At 39.9% G+C, this 17634-nt stretch overlaps 1 protein-coding gene across 11 annotated transcripts in view; it reads right to left on the reverse strand.

The window, feature by feature from the left end:
• Positions 1-17634, reverse strand: part of EYA1 (EYA transcriptional coactivator and phosphatase 1) — a 152760-nt gene that overhangs the window by 60871 nt on the left and 74255 nt on the right. For 7 of the 11 annotated variants that reach the window (XM_065895447.1, XM_065895446.1, XM_065895442.1 and 4 more), the window contains 2 exons: positions 12427-12566; positions 11017-11100 (listed from right to left, as the gene is read on the reverse strand). In XM_065895447.1, coding sequence (XP_065751519.1) covers positions 11017-11100; positions 12427-12566 — 224 coding nt within the window. Of the gene's footprint in view, positions 1-11016; positions 11101-12426; positions 12594-17634 lie in introns of all 11 variants that reach the window. The other 4 variants (XM_065895445.1, XM_065895449.1, XM_065895443.1 and 1 more) reach the window with 2 other exon arrangements.

Raw genomic sequence — 17634 nt, forward strand, 5'->3', positions numbered from 1 at the left:
GGCTAAGGAACTGCGTACCATCTACTGCTTCTACAATGATAAATTCTTTGGATGGGGTCTTAAATTTTGGTTAGTCCTAACATGGAGACCACATGGCATTAGCGTGGACTCTTACCCAGATGTGTGGGGAGGAGCAGCGGTGGGTACTTTCTGACATGACTTGTGCTTTATTCCAGGGACCAAGATGAAGTTCATGTTGCTCAGATTATTTCGTTGGCCATTTACGTTGAGAAATATCATAGTTACATCTGCATTGCTAATTCCAGTATTTGTACATGATATTTGATCTTAACTATCTGTAAAACTGTTTGGAAGGATGGGAGGCACTCAGCCCTAATTCTCATTTCGTGGCTTCAATGGCAATTTAATCTACTTTTAATGGCAAACACGAGCACCCCCCCATACCTACCATCCCTCGAACTGAGAGTGATTAAAAAATGCTTTTCTTGGGCTTCCCTGGTGGTGCAGTGGTTGAGAGTCCGCCTGCCGATGCATGGGACATGGGTTCGTGCCCCAGTCCAGGAAGATCCCACATGCCACGGAGCGGCTGGGCCCGTGAGCCATGGCCGCTGAGCCTGCGCGTCCGGAGCCTGTGCTCCGCAACGGGAGAGGCCACAGCAGTGAGAGGCCCGCGTACCGGGAGAAAAAAAAAAAAATGCTTTTCTTAACCCATTTTCATTACTTTCTCAAAATTCTATTTTTGGCTCAGAGCGTCCATGGCCCTTTGAGCCTCAAAATAGATAGTTTGAGGAACACCTGTTTATCTCTTCTTGGGTTTTTAGAATAGGATCCAGAATGTTATTCTGAGTACAAAAATAAAATACTTTGTCCTTTCTCTAGAAACCTTAAAGCTAACCATTCATCTAGCCATAAAAATATCTTTTTTTATATGACTATTTTAAAAGATACATCCCAAGATTTTTAGTTTTGGTTTAACAATGCTCCAATGCCAAATATTACATTAGATCTTGTGTAGTCCAAAAAGAATAAGTCACTTAAGTTTTACTGTTAAAACAACTAAAAATAGCTCCAAATGTTAAAAAGAAAGCAATTTCTCTTTATTGCTTAGATATACCAGTAAAATATTAAAAGAAAAAATTGTTCGTATTGTTAATATAGCTCTGGTTCCTATTTCCACACCCTTGAAATTTTGCCCTTTTATTCCTTTTCTTTTACCATCTTAGTTTTCTACACTGAAAAGCAAAAAAATTTAACAGTGAAATAAACCAAGCAAAAGTATAAGGTAATATACATTTATCCAATTCAAATTATTTAAGCTGAGACCTTTAAGAAATATTTTAATACCTAAGTCATTGTTCTAATATTAGATAGCTGCAGCATTCCTAGTAATAGGAATTCTACAGTAATAGTAATATAGTATAGTAATATAGTAATATTACTGTAGTAATTCTACAGTAATAGTGACAGGGTTCTACAAAGTACCAGTGATGCTGGGGGTTTATTTTACTGAAAGCCAAAAAAATTAATTTTGCTTTTTAAGTTTTATCTATTACTATTTCCAATTTCCAAGTACCTTTTAAATACATGATAAATGTCTTTTGCATCTCTCCTATCTGAATACATACCCCACTACATCTATGTGATCAAACCTATACAGAATCCTGGCAATTGCTATTCTAATACTTTGGATCAAAAAGTAGAATCTATCATTAAAATGCTATTTAAAGAGTTTATCTTAGGCTAGAAAGACGTGCCAGAAGGTGGTTCAACTATTTCAGAAAGTCTGACTAGTTCCCTGGGATGTGGTACTTACATTTTTAATTTGTGGACTAAAAGGTAAGGTTCTAAAAATTCTATCTGCTCTGATCCTATGTGGGCAGCTAAGCCTCCCCTGGCGAACAATTACTGGGATTGAAGTGGCCCAGTGAGATGTGATGCAAAGGATGTGAACAGGTTTTTGAGGATTTTTTGGTCAATGTGAAAATCTTGTAAAGTCTCCTCAAAGCAACAACAAATCTTGGCCAGTCTCAATCAAAGGAAAGAAAAAAAAAAAATACCCATTTTGGACCCCTTAAGCAACTCCTTATTTAGAATGCTAATGTTACAGCCACAGACAGGGCCCAAATGCCATTTAAAATAAATTCTCCCCATTCAGGATCTTTTGTTTTGGAGAAAAAGAAGCTGAAAAACAGGAATGGGCAGGCACTCTGAGTCCAGGAGTGGCTTATTTTCAAGGCCCCATGCTGGTTGCTCACAAGGGAAGGATTAAAGATAAGATGAGAAAATTAGCTCCCTTCTTGGAGAGAAGGAAAAAAAAAAAAAAAGCTAAAATGTTATTTCATTTAAAAATATTTCTAAAAGTGTTATGTAAACGATATGTACAACCTATGAGACCCAAAGATTCCACTGTTTTCTTTCCTTTCTCTAACCTGTCTAAAGTTATCTACCGTCAATGGTATATTAACTTTTTGCAATTTTATAAGGCCCTATCACTGAACAGCTGGTGTGAAATGCCAAGGTTTAGGAGTTGGGCATAGTTCTGATGCCAATTAAGAAATAATCTGGATTACCAGGAGAGAAGGTACACACATGAAACATAAATCACAGCTGAATTACTCACTGAATGATTTTAAAAAGAAAAAAGTCCAAACCTGTGGTAGGGCTAATCAGGTCATTTTTACTGATTAGATATGTGACACTCGACTGCTCTAATTTTCTCCTATTTAAGAGACTCTCTTTCAACATCATGAAAATAATACCCAAGTAGAGAATAAGGGTAAGAACTTCACCATTCCAAAGATGAATTGTGATTGTGGAGAAAACCCAATGAATCCCAAACATGGGACAGATGCCAAGACATGGTACAAAGAGGGAGGAAGGAGAAGAAAGCCAGAACAGATCCAGCCAAGTTGGGGCCCATGCAGTGCCAGCAAAAAGCCTACACGGCTAAATCCAATCAAAAGACATCTAGATTTCACTTGTAACAACTCTCCTATCTCTCTCTCCTTCCTAGTATTACAGCCATTCTCTTAGACCTTTATTATTTCCTGCGGGGAGGACTGTCATAATCTCTGCTATCACATCAATCTTCCAAATGGTACACGTCCATCATGTCGCTCTCCTGTTTCAATATCGTTCATGGCATCCCCATGCCCACATCACAAAATCCTGGCATTCAGGGCTCCTGGCACCCCCCTTTTGAGGGCGATGGGCCCATCAGAAGACTAGATGAAATTCCTGACGTTGTCAGTTAATAGATGTGCTTCCTTGGGCCAATCATTTAATCTTCTGAGCCACAGCCTCCTCATTAGAAAAAAAAGAAGGAACCAATTGGATATTTAATCAATGTGACATGGCAGTGCAGACTGTAAAAGCTGAACAAAGGTGAAGTATTTTTATTACCATTTCAATACATATTCTGCTACTCATCTTCTGCAATTCCGATCCTCTATATATACTTAATAGATATCCAGCCACTTTGCCTCTCATTTCCCTAAACGGTTACACTCTCCTTCCACCTCTCCCAGTATGCTACCTGGAATGACAAAGTATTCACTATTGCTCACTCCCTCCTCTGAACCCCCCAAAGTAAGCAATAATAGCTCTTATTTACAAAGTGCCTATGAGTATTTTTCTAGGTGCTTTACATCGTTTTCCCAACAGCCCTGTGATTGCTCCCATTTTATAGATGGGAAGATTAAGACAGAACAAGTGAGACTTGCATTATCTCCAAGGGGCTTTTCCAGGCCTTAGAGCAAGGGAGGTCCAAAGCTGGTGGTGGCAGGCCAGTACGGTGGTTGGAAAGCTGTGATGATTCATGTTTGTTCACTGCGCTCCCTTTTACATGTATGAACACGAAAAATAGGCTTCATTCAATAAGGTAGCAGGAACATACATTTCAGTCTATGTTATAGCCAGTAAGGAGGAAGAGGCCGCCAGTTAAAGGGAAAGAAAACCACTGTCAGGATAAGGGCAAAAAAAAAGGGACGAAGGAGGCTCTTTCAGCTGGAAATCCCTTTGATAGTCAAAAACATTGTGTTTTGGTTCACTTTGAGAGTTTAGGTTCCATGTCAATTCACAGTATCCAAAGGTTATATTGGGAACCCTAATTTATTTCATCATTTTGATCTAACTTGGCATTGATACACAAAGAAGAGAAGAAAATCAGGGAACAATCCTTTGGGAGTTAAGTGGCCACTCAGCACACCTGTCACATAGCCCTAGGGCACTTCTCTGCTGGGATGACCAGAGCCACCACAAAGGCTTTGAAAGTGTGCTCTGGGTTTTACTCATTTGTCGAATACATCTTAGCTGAGAACTGTGGCTGCCACTGCCACCCATCCACCAAAACCCATTCTCTGTTTCTTCCTGGGCACACAGCTAGGCTACATCTCCTGGTCTCCTTTGCACTTGGCCGAGGGAGCAGAGGTTACGTACCCTTCTAAGCCTGGCCCATAAAGCCTGCCACTCGTGCTCCCCCCTGCTTTTTCTCCCTGTGGGCTAGAAAGCTGATGACAAGGATCACAGAAGCCTCAGAAGCTACACGGTGAGACGGTACAACCACCATCTGCAGTGCCAAAGCCTGCCTAAACCAAGCACCCTGGGAGATCCACTCAAGACCATTCAGTAGGAAACATCAATTTCTGTTGTGTTTGAGCCATGAGATTTGGGGCCTACTTGTTACCACCATTTTGCCGACCCTGACAAACTCATGTGCTAGCTTGTGCTTCACTGGGGCCCCAGATGCAGACACACAATGCCTGCATTGAGTTTACTGTCTAGTGAGCCACACTGTGGCCGTCACTGAATTGTCCTGATGTCCTGAAGGCAGGAGTAATATTAACTAACACAAAGTTCAGAGCATGATCTAGAGCAAGGGCAGGCAAACCTTTTCTCTAAAGGGACAGACAAAAAATATTTTAGAATTTGCAGGCCATATACGGTTTCTGAGACAAATTCTTCATCTCTCTCTCTCTTTTTTTTTTTTATATATATAACCCTTTAAAAATTCAAACAACATTCTTAGCTTGGAAGCTCTACAAAAACAGGCCACGAACCAGATTTGGCCTGTGAGATGTGATCTGTCAATCCCTGGTCTAGATTTTCAAAATCCAGTGGAAGGGTCATATTTCATGACATGTAAAAATTACATGAAATTCAAACTTGGGAACTATAAGTAAAGTTTTATTGACATTTATTCAGTTACATATTATCTGTGGCTGTTTTTGCACTACCAGGGCAGAGCTGAATAGTTATGACAGGATACGGCCTGCAGAGCCTGAAATATTTATTATCTGACCCTTTATCAAAAAAGTTTATGAAACCCTGGTCTGGAGGTTCCAAAAGAGAGATCATCCTGTTTGAGTAACTAGATCCTCTATAGCCCAAGGAGGACACTGGATGTCCGGCTGCTTGGGTGCCCTGCTAAGAACTTGACATCTCTAGCCACCATGGAAGGTGGCTCAACAGAGTTGGGAGTTTTAGGGAGTTCTTACCCTAAAACAGGGTAAGAACAGCTATCGTTACTGGATACCTAGAGTGTTCTGATGAAACGGGTTAGATAAGCTGCTGTCAAATTTTTCTTTCATCAACTGAATGACCACGGCAACACTAGGGAGTTGTAAATGACCTCACTAGGGAGCTTCAGTTGATCCAAATTCACTATGACAACGGGGACCTTCCTAGAAGCCTGGTACGTTAGAAAACAAATGCTTAGACAGCAGATACAAGATCAATCAGTGACATATGCTGTTTTTATTACTGGATTATTGCTATTAATAAGGCCCTTCAAATCCATGACACGATTTACATCTTTTTTTTTTTCCCCTCCAGCCTTATCGTGAAATCATTGGCACTTAAAGCGATCTTAAAGCAATCATAAGTAGTCAGATTTATGGATATGGAAACTAAGGCTCAGCATGTATAAACAATTTGCCCAAGGTCAATGAACTGAACATCAGAGCTTAGATCCGAGTCTAGCTCTATCTGAATCCAAATCTGATGCTCTTTCTATTACAACATAAGGCCTATCACATATTGGTACTTCAAAAATTTAAAGACACTACCATAATTTACTCACTAGCTATGCCAGGTTCAAGGAGTTTTTTGTTTTGTTTTGTTTGACAGCCAAGGTTCAACTACATTAAAATACAACTAATACATATTTTATGCCAGACATGATGCTAAGTGTTTTTCACATTTGGTCTCTACCTCTTCAGTTTCCTCATCTGTAAATGGGTTTGGCAATAGCAGTTTCAGAGCACTAAAGTTGAGTTAAATGAGTCCTGGGCACACAGGAGATTCTTAATAAGTAGGGCCTACAATTAAAAATGCTAAACTTTATGCTGTCCTAAGTGTTCACACATTTAGGTTTCTGTATAAAATGAGGAGTGACGCTCAAGACTTTGAAGATCTATTCGAGCCCCAAAGATGTTAAAGCAAAAATAAAAAGAAAGTATTAAAACAATCAAGATACTGGGTATCTTGGGAAGTCCTCCCACAAAAAGGGAATAATGCTTGGGACATCAGCACAATACTTATTTTAAATACAAATCTGGGGTCTGTGCTTTGATATCAACAACTAAATTATTACATCGTCTATTTTAAAGAGAAAATTCAACAAAAAATATCAAGAGTAGTTTTCTTCAGTAAAATCGGGGAATTTGAATTTAGTTTGAAAGCAACTTAAAAAGAAGCATTAAACAAAAAAAAGCTAGGATATTATTAATGACAACCTAATTTACAGTAACACCCATGGACTTCATTTCCCTAATATGCTCTTTCTTTTCTCTTCCCTAAAATCTGAACTGTAGCTAGCACCCTCTTTTTGTTCCCATCACCTTTGTTATAAAACAACACTTCCTTATAACACCCAGCAGGACTGCTTCCCACAGCTAGGATTACATGGAAGGTGGGACATTCTCAGACTTTTTTGGGGTACATATTGCTGTAACATGCCCTAATTTTGCATTATATCAACCAGATCCTGTATCCCCTTACTGAATAGCCTACTCATCCAGGAGCCCAAGCTACCGTGACTAAGCTACTTCTCAAGTATCTGGTTCCCATAGAGACTGGACAGCGATCACATTGTCGGGTATTCAATGCTTTATATGCCTGAAGAGTAAGGCACAGACACATGCTCCCTTGACAAAGCCCAGTAACATCCCCGAACCTGTGCTCCAAGAAAGGCGACCCGCCCCTGAACTGCTTTAAGATTTCTCTCCTGTGCCCCGAGCAAACAAGAGGGATGAGAGTTCTTGTTCTTATTTTTTTTTTAATTTTATTTATTTTTTTATACAGCAGGTTCTTATTAGTTACCCATTTTATACGTATTAGTGTATATATGTCAATCCTAATCTCCCAATTCATCACACCACCACCCGCCTCCCCACCACTTTCCCCCCTTGGTGTCCATACGTTTGCTCTGTACATCTGTGTCTCAATTTCTGCCCTGCAAACCGGTTCATCTGTACCATTTTTCTAGGGGGATGCAAGTTCTGATCAGCTTGGTTATTATTGTTGTTTGGAAGAATCCTTGTTGAGCCACGGTTTTATAAGACGTGATTATCAGATCTGAGAGCAGTTCTGCCAGACTCTAAAGTTCTCTAATAAAGAGAACATGGAGCAAGCTTTCTTGCATGCCTCAGGCTACAGTTCAACATCCTCAGCAATAGCATCTTCAAAAGTCAGGAAGGGGCGTGTCCCAGCAATGAGACCACAGGCTGACCAAGAGTGCCCAGCTCAAAGAAGGTGTTTAGGAAGAAAGCAAGCTAATAGTGTCTGAGGACCTTCTGATCCTGAGCTGTGCACTGTTGACTAAATCTGACATCTCCTGCCCCGACCACTCCCCCATGCCCCAGGCTCACCTTCCAAGTATCTCCTTGCCTAGTCCAAGTGGATGTCTGATGGGCATTTCAAACCAGTATAACACTGAACTCTCCATTTTCCCTCCAAATTAGTCCTTCCCCATCTCAACAAATTTATGACTATTCTCCCAGTTGCTCAGGACAAAACCCTGAGCCTATTACTTATTGCCCACCAGCACAGTCCAATTAAATCCTAATTCTCTATCTGCAATTGTAATAGGGAAGAACCTTTTGTATTCCACTACAAGCTCATCACTAAAGGGATGTCACCTATAAGCTTAAATTATACATAATGGCCCATCTCTGGGAACCCTGCCTCCCAGGTAATGAGTATTAAGCTAAAATACCTTGGTTTAGCTCACAGGGAACATCCTGTGCGGGCCCACCTGTGAATGACTGCAGGGAGGAAGGAATGAACACACCCCTTCCAGAGGCTGCTGGGAACCAGTAAATGTTTGACTTTACTCCCTCTCCTTTCAGTATAAAAGAAGACTGAATTCTAACCCAGGCAAGATGTTTCTTTGGGACACGAGTCCACCATCTTCTCGGTTTGCTGGCTTTCTGAATAAAGTCGTTATTCCTTGCCCCAACAACTTGTCTCTCGATTATTGGCCTGTCGTGCAGTCAGGAGTACCAGCTTAGACTCAGTGACACAATAGAATCCATCATCCAATCAGCTTCTCCATCTGTGCTGCTAATGCATCAGATCACCCCCTGAAACCTCCCCTCTGTTCCCCCCCCCCTCCCCGTACCATTAATTCTCCACACAACCAAGGTAGTCTAAAAATCTAAATCAGACCTTGTCACGTCCCCGTTCGAAGTCTTCCAAGGATTTCCTACGGCGCGTGCAATGAGATTAACCCTGCTGACCATGGTTGGGAGGCACTTTGTACCTGCCCTCATCCCAGCCCACACCTCTCTTGACTCTGCATCTCCAACACTAAGCTAGGCAACACCGGCCTCTTTGTCTCTCAAACAACAAACCCTTTCCTGCCTCTGTGCTTGCTGTTTCCTCTGCTTAGAACACTCTTCCTCCTGATAGGTACATTCTCAACTGGACCCTTCAGGTCACTTTGACCTCAGGCTCAAAGGGTCATGCTCAGGAAGATTTTCCCCAGCCACGCTTTCTGAAGTTGCTCTCTTCCCAACCCCCATCAACTTATAAACAAAGGGTAAGCTTACATTTAAACGTCTCAAATCATCCATAGTTGAAAGAATATATACATTTGGCTTTGGGAAATTACAGAAGGTAAAACTTTTTATCACATGCCCTAGTATGAGAAAACTAAACATACAAACAAAATACTACCGGTTGAAGTCTCAAAATACTAATGGTTGACACTTGTAAAAATAAAATTCATGATATTTGTAATGTTTGGTTTAGATCTTGTCAAGAATCCGAATGAAAAATTCTAAGCTGCCAGTGGCTTCTAGGTTAGGTGTGAATTCCATGTGTAAACCAATAATTTACGGCCAGAGATTTACACGAGGTCGTGCGGTCATGGGATGTTCACCACCTCTCTCTAAACTGACCCCTTTCAATGGCTAACAGCACACTGATCAAGACAACTCTCTTTACATCAATTTGGCCTCTAGTGACAAAGCTTTTAAAGACTTGAGACTTTCTGGGTGGTTTTCAAATGTTGGTTTCCTAAGTGCATGCCCTTTTCAACACTCTTCCATGAGTTCCAGGAGCCAGCTCTCTTCCTTAGGAGTTAGTTGTAGGGAGATTAAAATTGTTCTGTTAAGATGATCTTCAAGACTCTTCATATTCATTGCACTTTGATATTTCAGGCTTTTAAAGTAGTAGTTTTTGTAGAAATAGGGATAGTAATAGTATTGATAGAAGAAATAATATAAAAAAATCACAACTAATATTTATTGAATCCTTATTATGTGCTAGTCACAAATAGAGACTTATTTTGAATGACTGATTCTATGACCTTATTTTTTTATAATCTGTGTTTTTGTTAATTGTCTTCTCATAGAAAATTTGTTTAATAAGATGGGACATATTGTGTTTTACATATATCTTATTTCTGACAGACATTCAAATGGTGGAATATTCTTGCTTTTATAAATGTGCATTTTTCCAACCCTTTTTTGGATTAGGTGTAGCTTTAGGGTTAAAAGAAGGAAGATTGCATTGTGAAGCTCACTGATCATTTCTCTACTTTCACCTTCAGACACCTACATATCAGGCACTCAATATGTATTTATTGAAATAACTATTTATTGAAAGAATGAATACCTGCATAAAATCTGTAAAGACAGCATGACCATTTTACATGTATCAATTTTAACATTTAACTGTGATACAAATCTGGAGTCACCAAGACACAAGAATTCACTTACTAAGGCTTCAAAAAGATTTAATCTTTAAATCTTTCTTTAAAGATTAAAAAGATGAAAAATATCATATTCACAGGATATTTCAGAAATTACTTAAACGCACTTTAAATAACATGATTTTTGCATGGGAAAGGTTTATGGAACCACCAGGCAATCAGAAAGGATTTCCAAGGTTTTGAGAAACCCAAATGCAGAGCATTGAAATTGAAGTTGTACTCATGGAAGGTGATCTATAACATTATTCTGTACCTATACCACCAAGATAAATATTGTAATGACTCAGAATTGGACGTATTAGTCCTTTGTCATTCAGAGGCCCAATTTTACAAACCATTCACGTAAATTTAGCTCCATAGCAAAGGGACTAACAAAGACATTCATAACACATGCTTTGAAAATAAAATACTAACACTGGTAATCACAGAAGACAATATCAAGCACAATATTTGCTCCATTGAATATGTTGGGAATAAAGAGAATAAAAGGATGTGACAAAAAAATACAACGCAAAATACCTTTCTATATCATCTATATATTTTACTATTTCATCCTAGAATAGCATCCAATCACCTGTATTCATTGGGGTCTGAAATAAGAATGAATGTAATTGCATAAAGTTTATCTCATTTTTAAGAGCCTAAAAAGAACTCCTGTTCATATTTATATGTCTTGTCTTACATATATATTTGACTATTTCAATAAATCAAGTTATCTTCCTTTTTATATTTTAAATGTATTATTTAAAGTTTAGCCACATTCCCATTTGGATAAAAAAACTCAATTCTAGGAATACTTACTCTAAAGAAATTAAAAACTGATGCCTCGTGGTACTCACCCTCCCGTATCTGTTGGCATAGGACCCAGTGAGCAAGGAGTGGAAAACGATGATTGTCTCGTCCAAGTCCCAGATGAACACCCTCTACAAAGGAAGAACCAATCACTGTGTCTTTCTCTCGGTTGAGAAACCTGCTATTCAGCTAACTTCAACATGAAAAGATAGTCTTTAGATGGGAGACAAATGAAAAATGTGAATTTACTATTTTTTTTAAACACAGCTGTTCCAAAGGGTATCTCCTAGCTTTCCTCAGATATAACCTCAAATGAGGTGCAAGAGGATAAATACACTAGCAATACTGACATAAATACAGGAAAAAAGACTATCGGTCCTTCCTACTTCTGTAGTTTTCTTAGTCATAGTTCTAAAGAAATGAAACATAAGCTAAAATGAGTTTGTTTATAACTTCGAAGACAGAGAGCGGCAATCAATGAAAAATCACTCAATTGATCTTTTCCTTATCTCTGCTCTCTGTTCATTAAGAAGTGTTAAAATAACTAATCTTGTGTTTTATTCTTATCATGCCAAGTATTTTAAAATTGCACATAAGAACTGAAACTACATCATCTATTCACCTTAGGTTATCTGCTACGATGTTATCAAATGGATGATATATTGTTCCTGCCCAATTTTCTTCACATTTCAGAGTTAACAACTTAAGCAGACGCAACACACATGCTCCTGACACACTCTTGGGGTATTTGGAATCGAATTATTGAAGGAACTCATTTCAAAAAGGTCTTTGAGATACCACTAAAGGCCTCCCAAGCCTGCTTTTCTTCTTCTTACCAATCCCACTTACACCAGTACATATTCATACACACGAGTTCTGCTGGAAATTTTCCATCTTTTCAGCCAAAAGAATCATGTTTTCTACCATCAGTTTCACTTGGGCAATAAAAAGAAACTTAATTCCAGTGGATTCAAGGCTATGAAATCTATCACCCTTTAAAGTTTTATTTAATCCCTCCTGCTTTGAACTCCACCAAAATATGTCTCGTAAGGTGATAACCACTTCTGTTTAGAATATCCTGGGTTTTCCTTTCTCAATATACATAGCGTGTCTTTAATTTCCGAGTGGATTTTATTAAGCATTTTTCGTACAACACTGAATTTAAATGGCAATGACAGCAGTACAAGAGAATTTTGTCAAAGCAGGATTATATAATTTATGATGTTTCACTAAAGAGGAAAAAAATGCTTTACTACATAGTTAAAGTGGAAGAGAAAACAGAAATAAATAACTGCTCTATCTTCAATATGGAAAAAAAAACTGGCTTACTTATAGTTAATATGGAACAGAATGCAGTAACAAAGGCATTTGGACACCTTGCTCACAGCAGGTATACAGAATCACCAGTTAGCTACTAAAACACCTTGCTATTTACTCGGGCCTTGCCAATGACATACCTCAAGATCAGAATCTGGCGGAGGAGAAGGATTATTGTTTCTTCGGCCCCGTCCACGTGACTTCCCATCTGAACCTCGACGCAATCGATCAGAATCTGAATCTTTAATGGGTGTTGACGGGCTGTGGATTGTACTGTACTCTGTGGAAATACAGCAAGGACTTTCATCTCTTGTTCTATCACCACGGTGCCAAGATTATCCTTGTTTTAATCCATAGGGAAGTTGGAAAAGTAAAGCACATTTCATTCTGCTCAAATTCTACATTATCTTTTACAGACATCAGTAAATAATTTAAGAGATAGTTGATGCTAGACTTGTTTGGAAAGAACGTGTGACTAGAAATAATTAAAAATTAATGGAAGGTGGGAGACAACAGGTTGTACCAAGTGGGGGAGATTTTCTTTGTGGTTCTCTGTGGTGAGACAACGTACCCCCATCTCCAGGTCCACTTGCTTCTCTCTCATCCCACAAATAGCTCCTGGCCATACTGAGAGGTCCACACAATTGCCTTACCAGCCATGCTCCTGCCTACAGAAAGGTTTCTGGTTCATGGAACAAAATGAAAAGAAAAACCCCTGGGCCAGGGAAAATGGAATCAGATGGATTTTTCTTTGAAAATTTAAAATTCTCCATTTTCTCCCTCATTTTATGTGAGAACAAGGGAGCGGCAAGATGAGGAGAGCTCATGTACGAGCAATGCTATACTCTGTAAGGCATTCATCACAGGCTCTTCCTGTGTCTTCATCTCTTTGAACCGAATATCCCAAACCAGGCAGCACATTAAAAGTACTCATCTGGGAAACTCAGAAAAACCACAGAAATAATCATAGAGAAACCACAAAATTAAAAACAACCCCCAACCAGCTCAGAGGAAGAGCTGGGCAGTGGTTGTGGAGTCGGGAAGAGACTCTTATCCTGTTTCCGGAATAAACAAAAAACCCTCTACTCTTAGCCCTAGGTATGTTCTTTTCATAGTCCTACCAGTTCACCCATCAGACAGTCTCTACCTGCCCAAACTCCAGATGTGCCGGTGTGCTGGCTCTCCCCCAACCTCTTTGCCAGATCACTTTACTAGATATGGGTTGGAATCCTTCAGTCTAATAAGAGGAATGATTATTCTCACGAAGACGCTGATGTGACATTTCACCAAACAGAGAACTGTGGAGAACAGCTAAAGACGTGGTAGCCTTTATTAATGTACTATCAGCCTTGACTCTACCAACAAGGCCTTCCATGGGTCAAACTGTGTGATCTCAGTATTACCTCCAAGTTGAAGTGCTTCTCCAAAGCCTTATGAGTCAGGGTAGATAGGAATGGACTCTGACAGAGTAAATACTGTTTCTAAATCACATGAAACAGCCCTATGTCTCTTGTTTAACCTGAAAACCTAACTGATTCCTATCACTTTTAGATGTAGCTTTTGCATGTCCTCTGGCATAGCAAACAAGATGGCAAACTTCCTCATATAAACTGGATATGTGATCCTTGAACCTAGAAACCACCATGATGACTTACAAGGCTCTTGGTTAATTACGGCCAGAAAATTCAAAACAACTCCACTCAATGCTCAATTTGTGTTAATCGGGATGATTAACGTAAACTCTGAGCTGACTCATCTCATAGAGCTGCTAGAATACAGTGCCCCCTGGTGAACGATAAGCATTCTCTAAATCTATATTAGATCCTTGCAGAGGTAGATGTTTGTGGCAACTTCTCAAGGTGTTCCAAACCAAGCATCTCTCTTCCATGTTTTATAGAGAATCAGGAAGTCCAAATGAATTTATTTTTTATGGAGTTCATTAGATTCAAAGTTGTGTTTTAAAGAAAAAGTCTTGACTTCTTTTTTCTTTAAATATTCTGTGATCTACATCTCCATACAGAATCTTTATAGCCACCACCCTATACAGAACACACACCAATCTCTTTTAACAGTTTCAAAACGGAGCTGGACTTCAAGTACTTGTCTGGAAAGTCTATCTTGAATGGTGCTGAGCTCTCCAGCTCTGGAAGTTCATATCTGAGAAGAAGCTAAAGACACCAAGCAATGTGTCTTATCGCATTAACTTATCACCTCAACTTCCAGATAGTTTAGAGATAATTTTGTCCTCAAAGTCGTTTATCTTACCTAAGTTTTCTAAGCCTAGATTTCCTCCAGTTGATTGCCTATTCCTTTATTTCTTGGTGTTTACTTCTTTATCCCTTTTTTTAAAAACTCAATTAAATCTTTAAAAATACATTCCTTCTCAATTTGTTTGGAAATAGAAAAGCTATAATGAAATCGATTACTTACTTTTGTAAACCTCCCCCCAAAGAAAACAAATTCAATGATCAAAGTCTATGAGAAGACTTTTAAATCATGCTATGTAGTTTTTCCAGGTGAAGAAAAGAAGCCCTAAAAGATGGACAATCTGACAACTTATTAGAAGGAATATGAAATTTGAATAATGCAAGCTAGTTTTTTTCAAAAACTCCTCCTCTTTGTTTTACGAGGTAGAATTAAATGCTTCTACTCTCCTAACCAGCTTTCCTGTCTCTTAGTTCTCCTTCCTCCTACAAGTACAAAACAACAAATAATTTAATCTTCTAATCCACTAACATCTCATGTTTCATTAAAATCCTCTCTAAATTGTTCAACTTTACCCCCACTGAGATAATGGATGTGAAAACACTCAGAAGAGCATTCATTTCATTTAACAAACACTGACTGAACATTCACACTATTCCAGGCACCGTACTAGGAGCCTGAAGTATAATGATGTATACCAAACAGATATGGTTCCTGCCTTCTTGGAGTTTAACATTCAGAGGAAGGCACTGATTCATGAATAAAAATGAGAGATCACAAAACAACTTGGAAAAGGTTATGAAACGGGAAAAGCAGAATGCTAGGTGACCACAGAGGAAGTGCATGTAGCTCAGATTTGCAGGGTCACAGAAGGTTCCTCACGATGGAAGACAAACATGCCAATAAAAAGGGTATACAAATGTGCTCCAAGTAGTCACATTAGCACGTGCGAAGGTGCAGAAAGAGAGAGCATGTTGCAGAACTGAAAAACCATCAATGTGACCTGACTCTATAGAGATAGAGTACACAGATAAGGCTGGAGTGGCAGGCAAAGAATTCAACAAGGGGCTGATGTCATCAAATTTACATTTTTAGATGGAGGACTCTAGCTCCTGTGTAGCAAGGGTCCTGGAGACAAATGAAGACTGAGAAAGGGAGACCAGTCGGGAGGATAACTCAGTCATCCAGGTGATGCATATGCTGGTGGCCCAGATGCAGGCAGTGGGGATAAGGAAGAGTTACAGGTTCAAAGAGTCATTTGGGGGCTTCCCTGGTGGCGCAGTGGTTGAGGGTCCGCCTGCCGATGCAGGGGACGCGGGTTCGTGCCCCGGTCCGGGAAGATCCCACGTGCCGCGGAGCGGCTGGGCCCGTGAGCCATGGCCGCTGAGCCTGCGCGTCCGGAGCCTGCGCTCCGCAACGGGAGAGGCCACAACAGTGAGAGGCCTGCGTACCGCAAAAAAAAAAAAAAAAAAAAAAAAAAAAAAAAAAGAGTCATTTGGCAGCGAAATCCATAACTAATGGAATAAAGAAGAAGGGGGAAGGTTGATGCCCACGCTAGTGGTTTGGCAACTAGGCAGACTGTAGTATGAGCATGGGGCTTAGGAAGGAGGGATGGAGGGAAAAACGTAGGTGAGAATTTGGTCCAGCTTTGGACATACTGAAATTGAAGGTCAGCACATTTTTTTGGCAAAGAATCAGATAGTAAATATTTTAGGCTTTGTGGGCTATGTGGTCTCTGTTGCAGTGACTGAACTCCGCCATTATGGTGCCAAAGCAACCCCAGACGGGATGTTGGCGAAGGGTTATGGGAGTATTTCAATAAAACTTTATTTATTTACAAAGCAGATTTGGCTTGTGGGAGGATATAACTGCATTCATTAATGTAACTGTGTGACTATGAGATTCAAGTAAGTGACCCTGTTGTGACTGAGATTCAAGCAAGTGACTGTCACCTGACTTTTCTGGGTGGTATCACTTCTTCAAACCTGTTAAATGGTAAACGGTAAAACTGTGTAGTAAAGATAGTAAGTGAAACATGTTGCTGAACTAACTGGAGAACAAGGTCCAAAATACGGAGCTAATTTTGGGGGAGCTGATAACAAGCAGGTAAGGAGTTTAATATCTAATTTTTAAAAGGCCCTATCCCAGGTGCTAAGAGAGCTGAGCCATCATGCTGTCAAAACATCCCTATCTTGAAAATACAAACAAAGCAAGAGGAGGATAGGATTTTGTTTTTCTCATGAATACAGTAACCTGACATGCAAAACAGGTTACAGATTCTCCTCGGGTTGATACGGGCACACCGACACCTCCATCCTGGGAGGGATTCTGTGTTCTCGTCTCCAACAGAACAGACCTCCGTGCAGGCACCAAGCCTAACGAAACCACTGTACGATGGGCACTGTTCCAGGTGTGCGACCTTGGGGACACTTGTTGACTGGGCTCTTTGCATTTAGTGAATCTGGAGGACACAGTCACAAATGACAGTGACACTGCATGAGGAGCTAAGTTTGTTTATGAGAAAAGCAAAACTCAAAGGCCCTGCTTGCCATGGTCAAGCCATACTGTTCACTAAACAGTCAGTCCTCTGTATCCTCAAGGGTAGCACATCCACAGATCAAAAATATTTTTTAAAATTCCAGAAAGTTCCAAAAAGCAAGACTTGAATATGCCACGTGCTGCCAACTATTTACATAGCGTTTCCATTATATCAGGTATTATATGTAATCTAGAGAGGATTTAAAGTATAGAGAAGGATGAGCATGGGATATATGCAAACAACTACACCATTTTATATAAGGGACTTGAGCATCCGTGGATTCTGGTATGGGGCGGAGGGCGCGTGTCCTAGAACCAATCCCCCAGGATACTGAGGGATGACTGTACAGGAGAATTAGGAAATGAGGTGAAAGGGCAATTGGAAAAGGAGCACATATGCCTGGCACACCAAACACTTAGATTTTCCTTGACTTGCAGTCACCTCTGATACCTGAATCTGACAGCTATTCCCTCCCAGGTTCTCCCCCAGTCACCCAACAACACTCTGTAAAACGGATTCTCCTCTCCTGTAAGTCAGCCTGGAATCAACCTCTCTAGTCAGAGATCCTCAGAGTTGAAAACTGATACTCCTGGAAGTTTTCTGA

This window comes from Phocoena phocoena, chromosome 17 (genome assembly GCF_963924675.1).
Source record: "Phocoena phocoena chromosome 17, mPhoPho1.1, whole genome shotgun sequence".
Taxonomy (NCBI): Eukaryota; Metazoa; Chordata; class Mammalia; order Artiodactyla; family Phocoenidae; genus Phocoena; species Phocoena phocoena.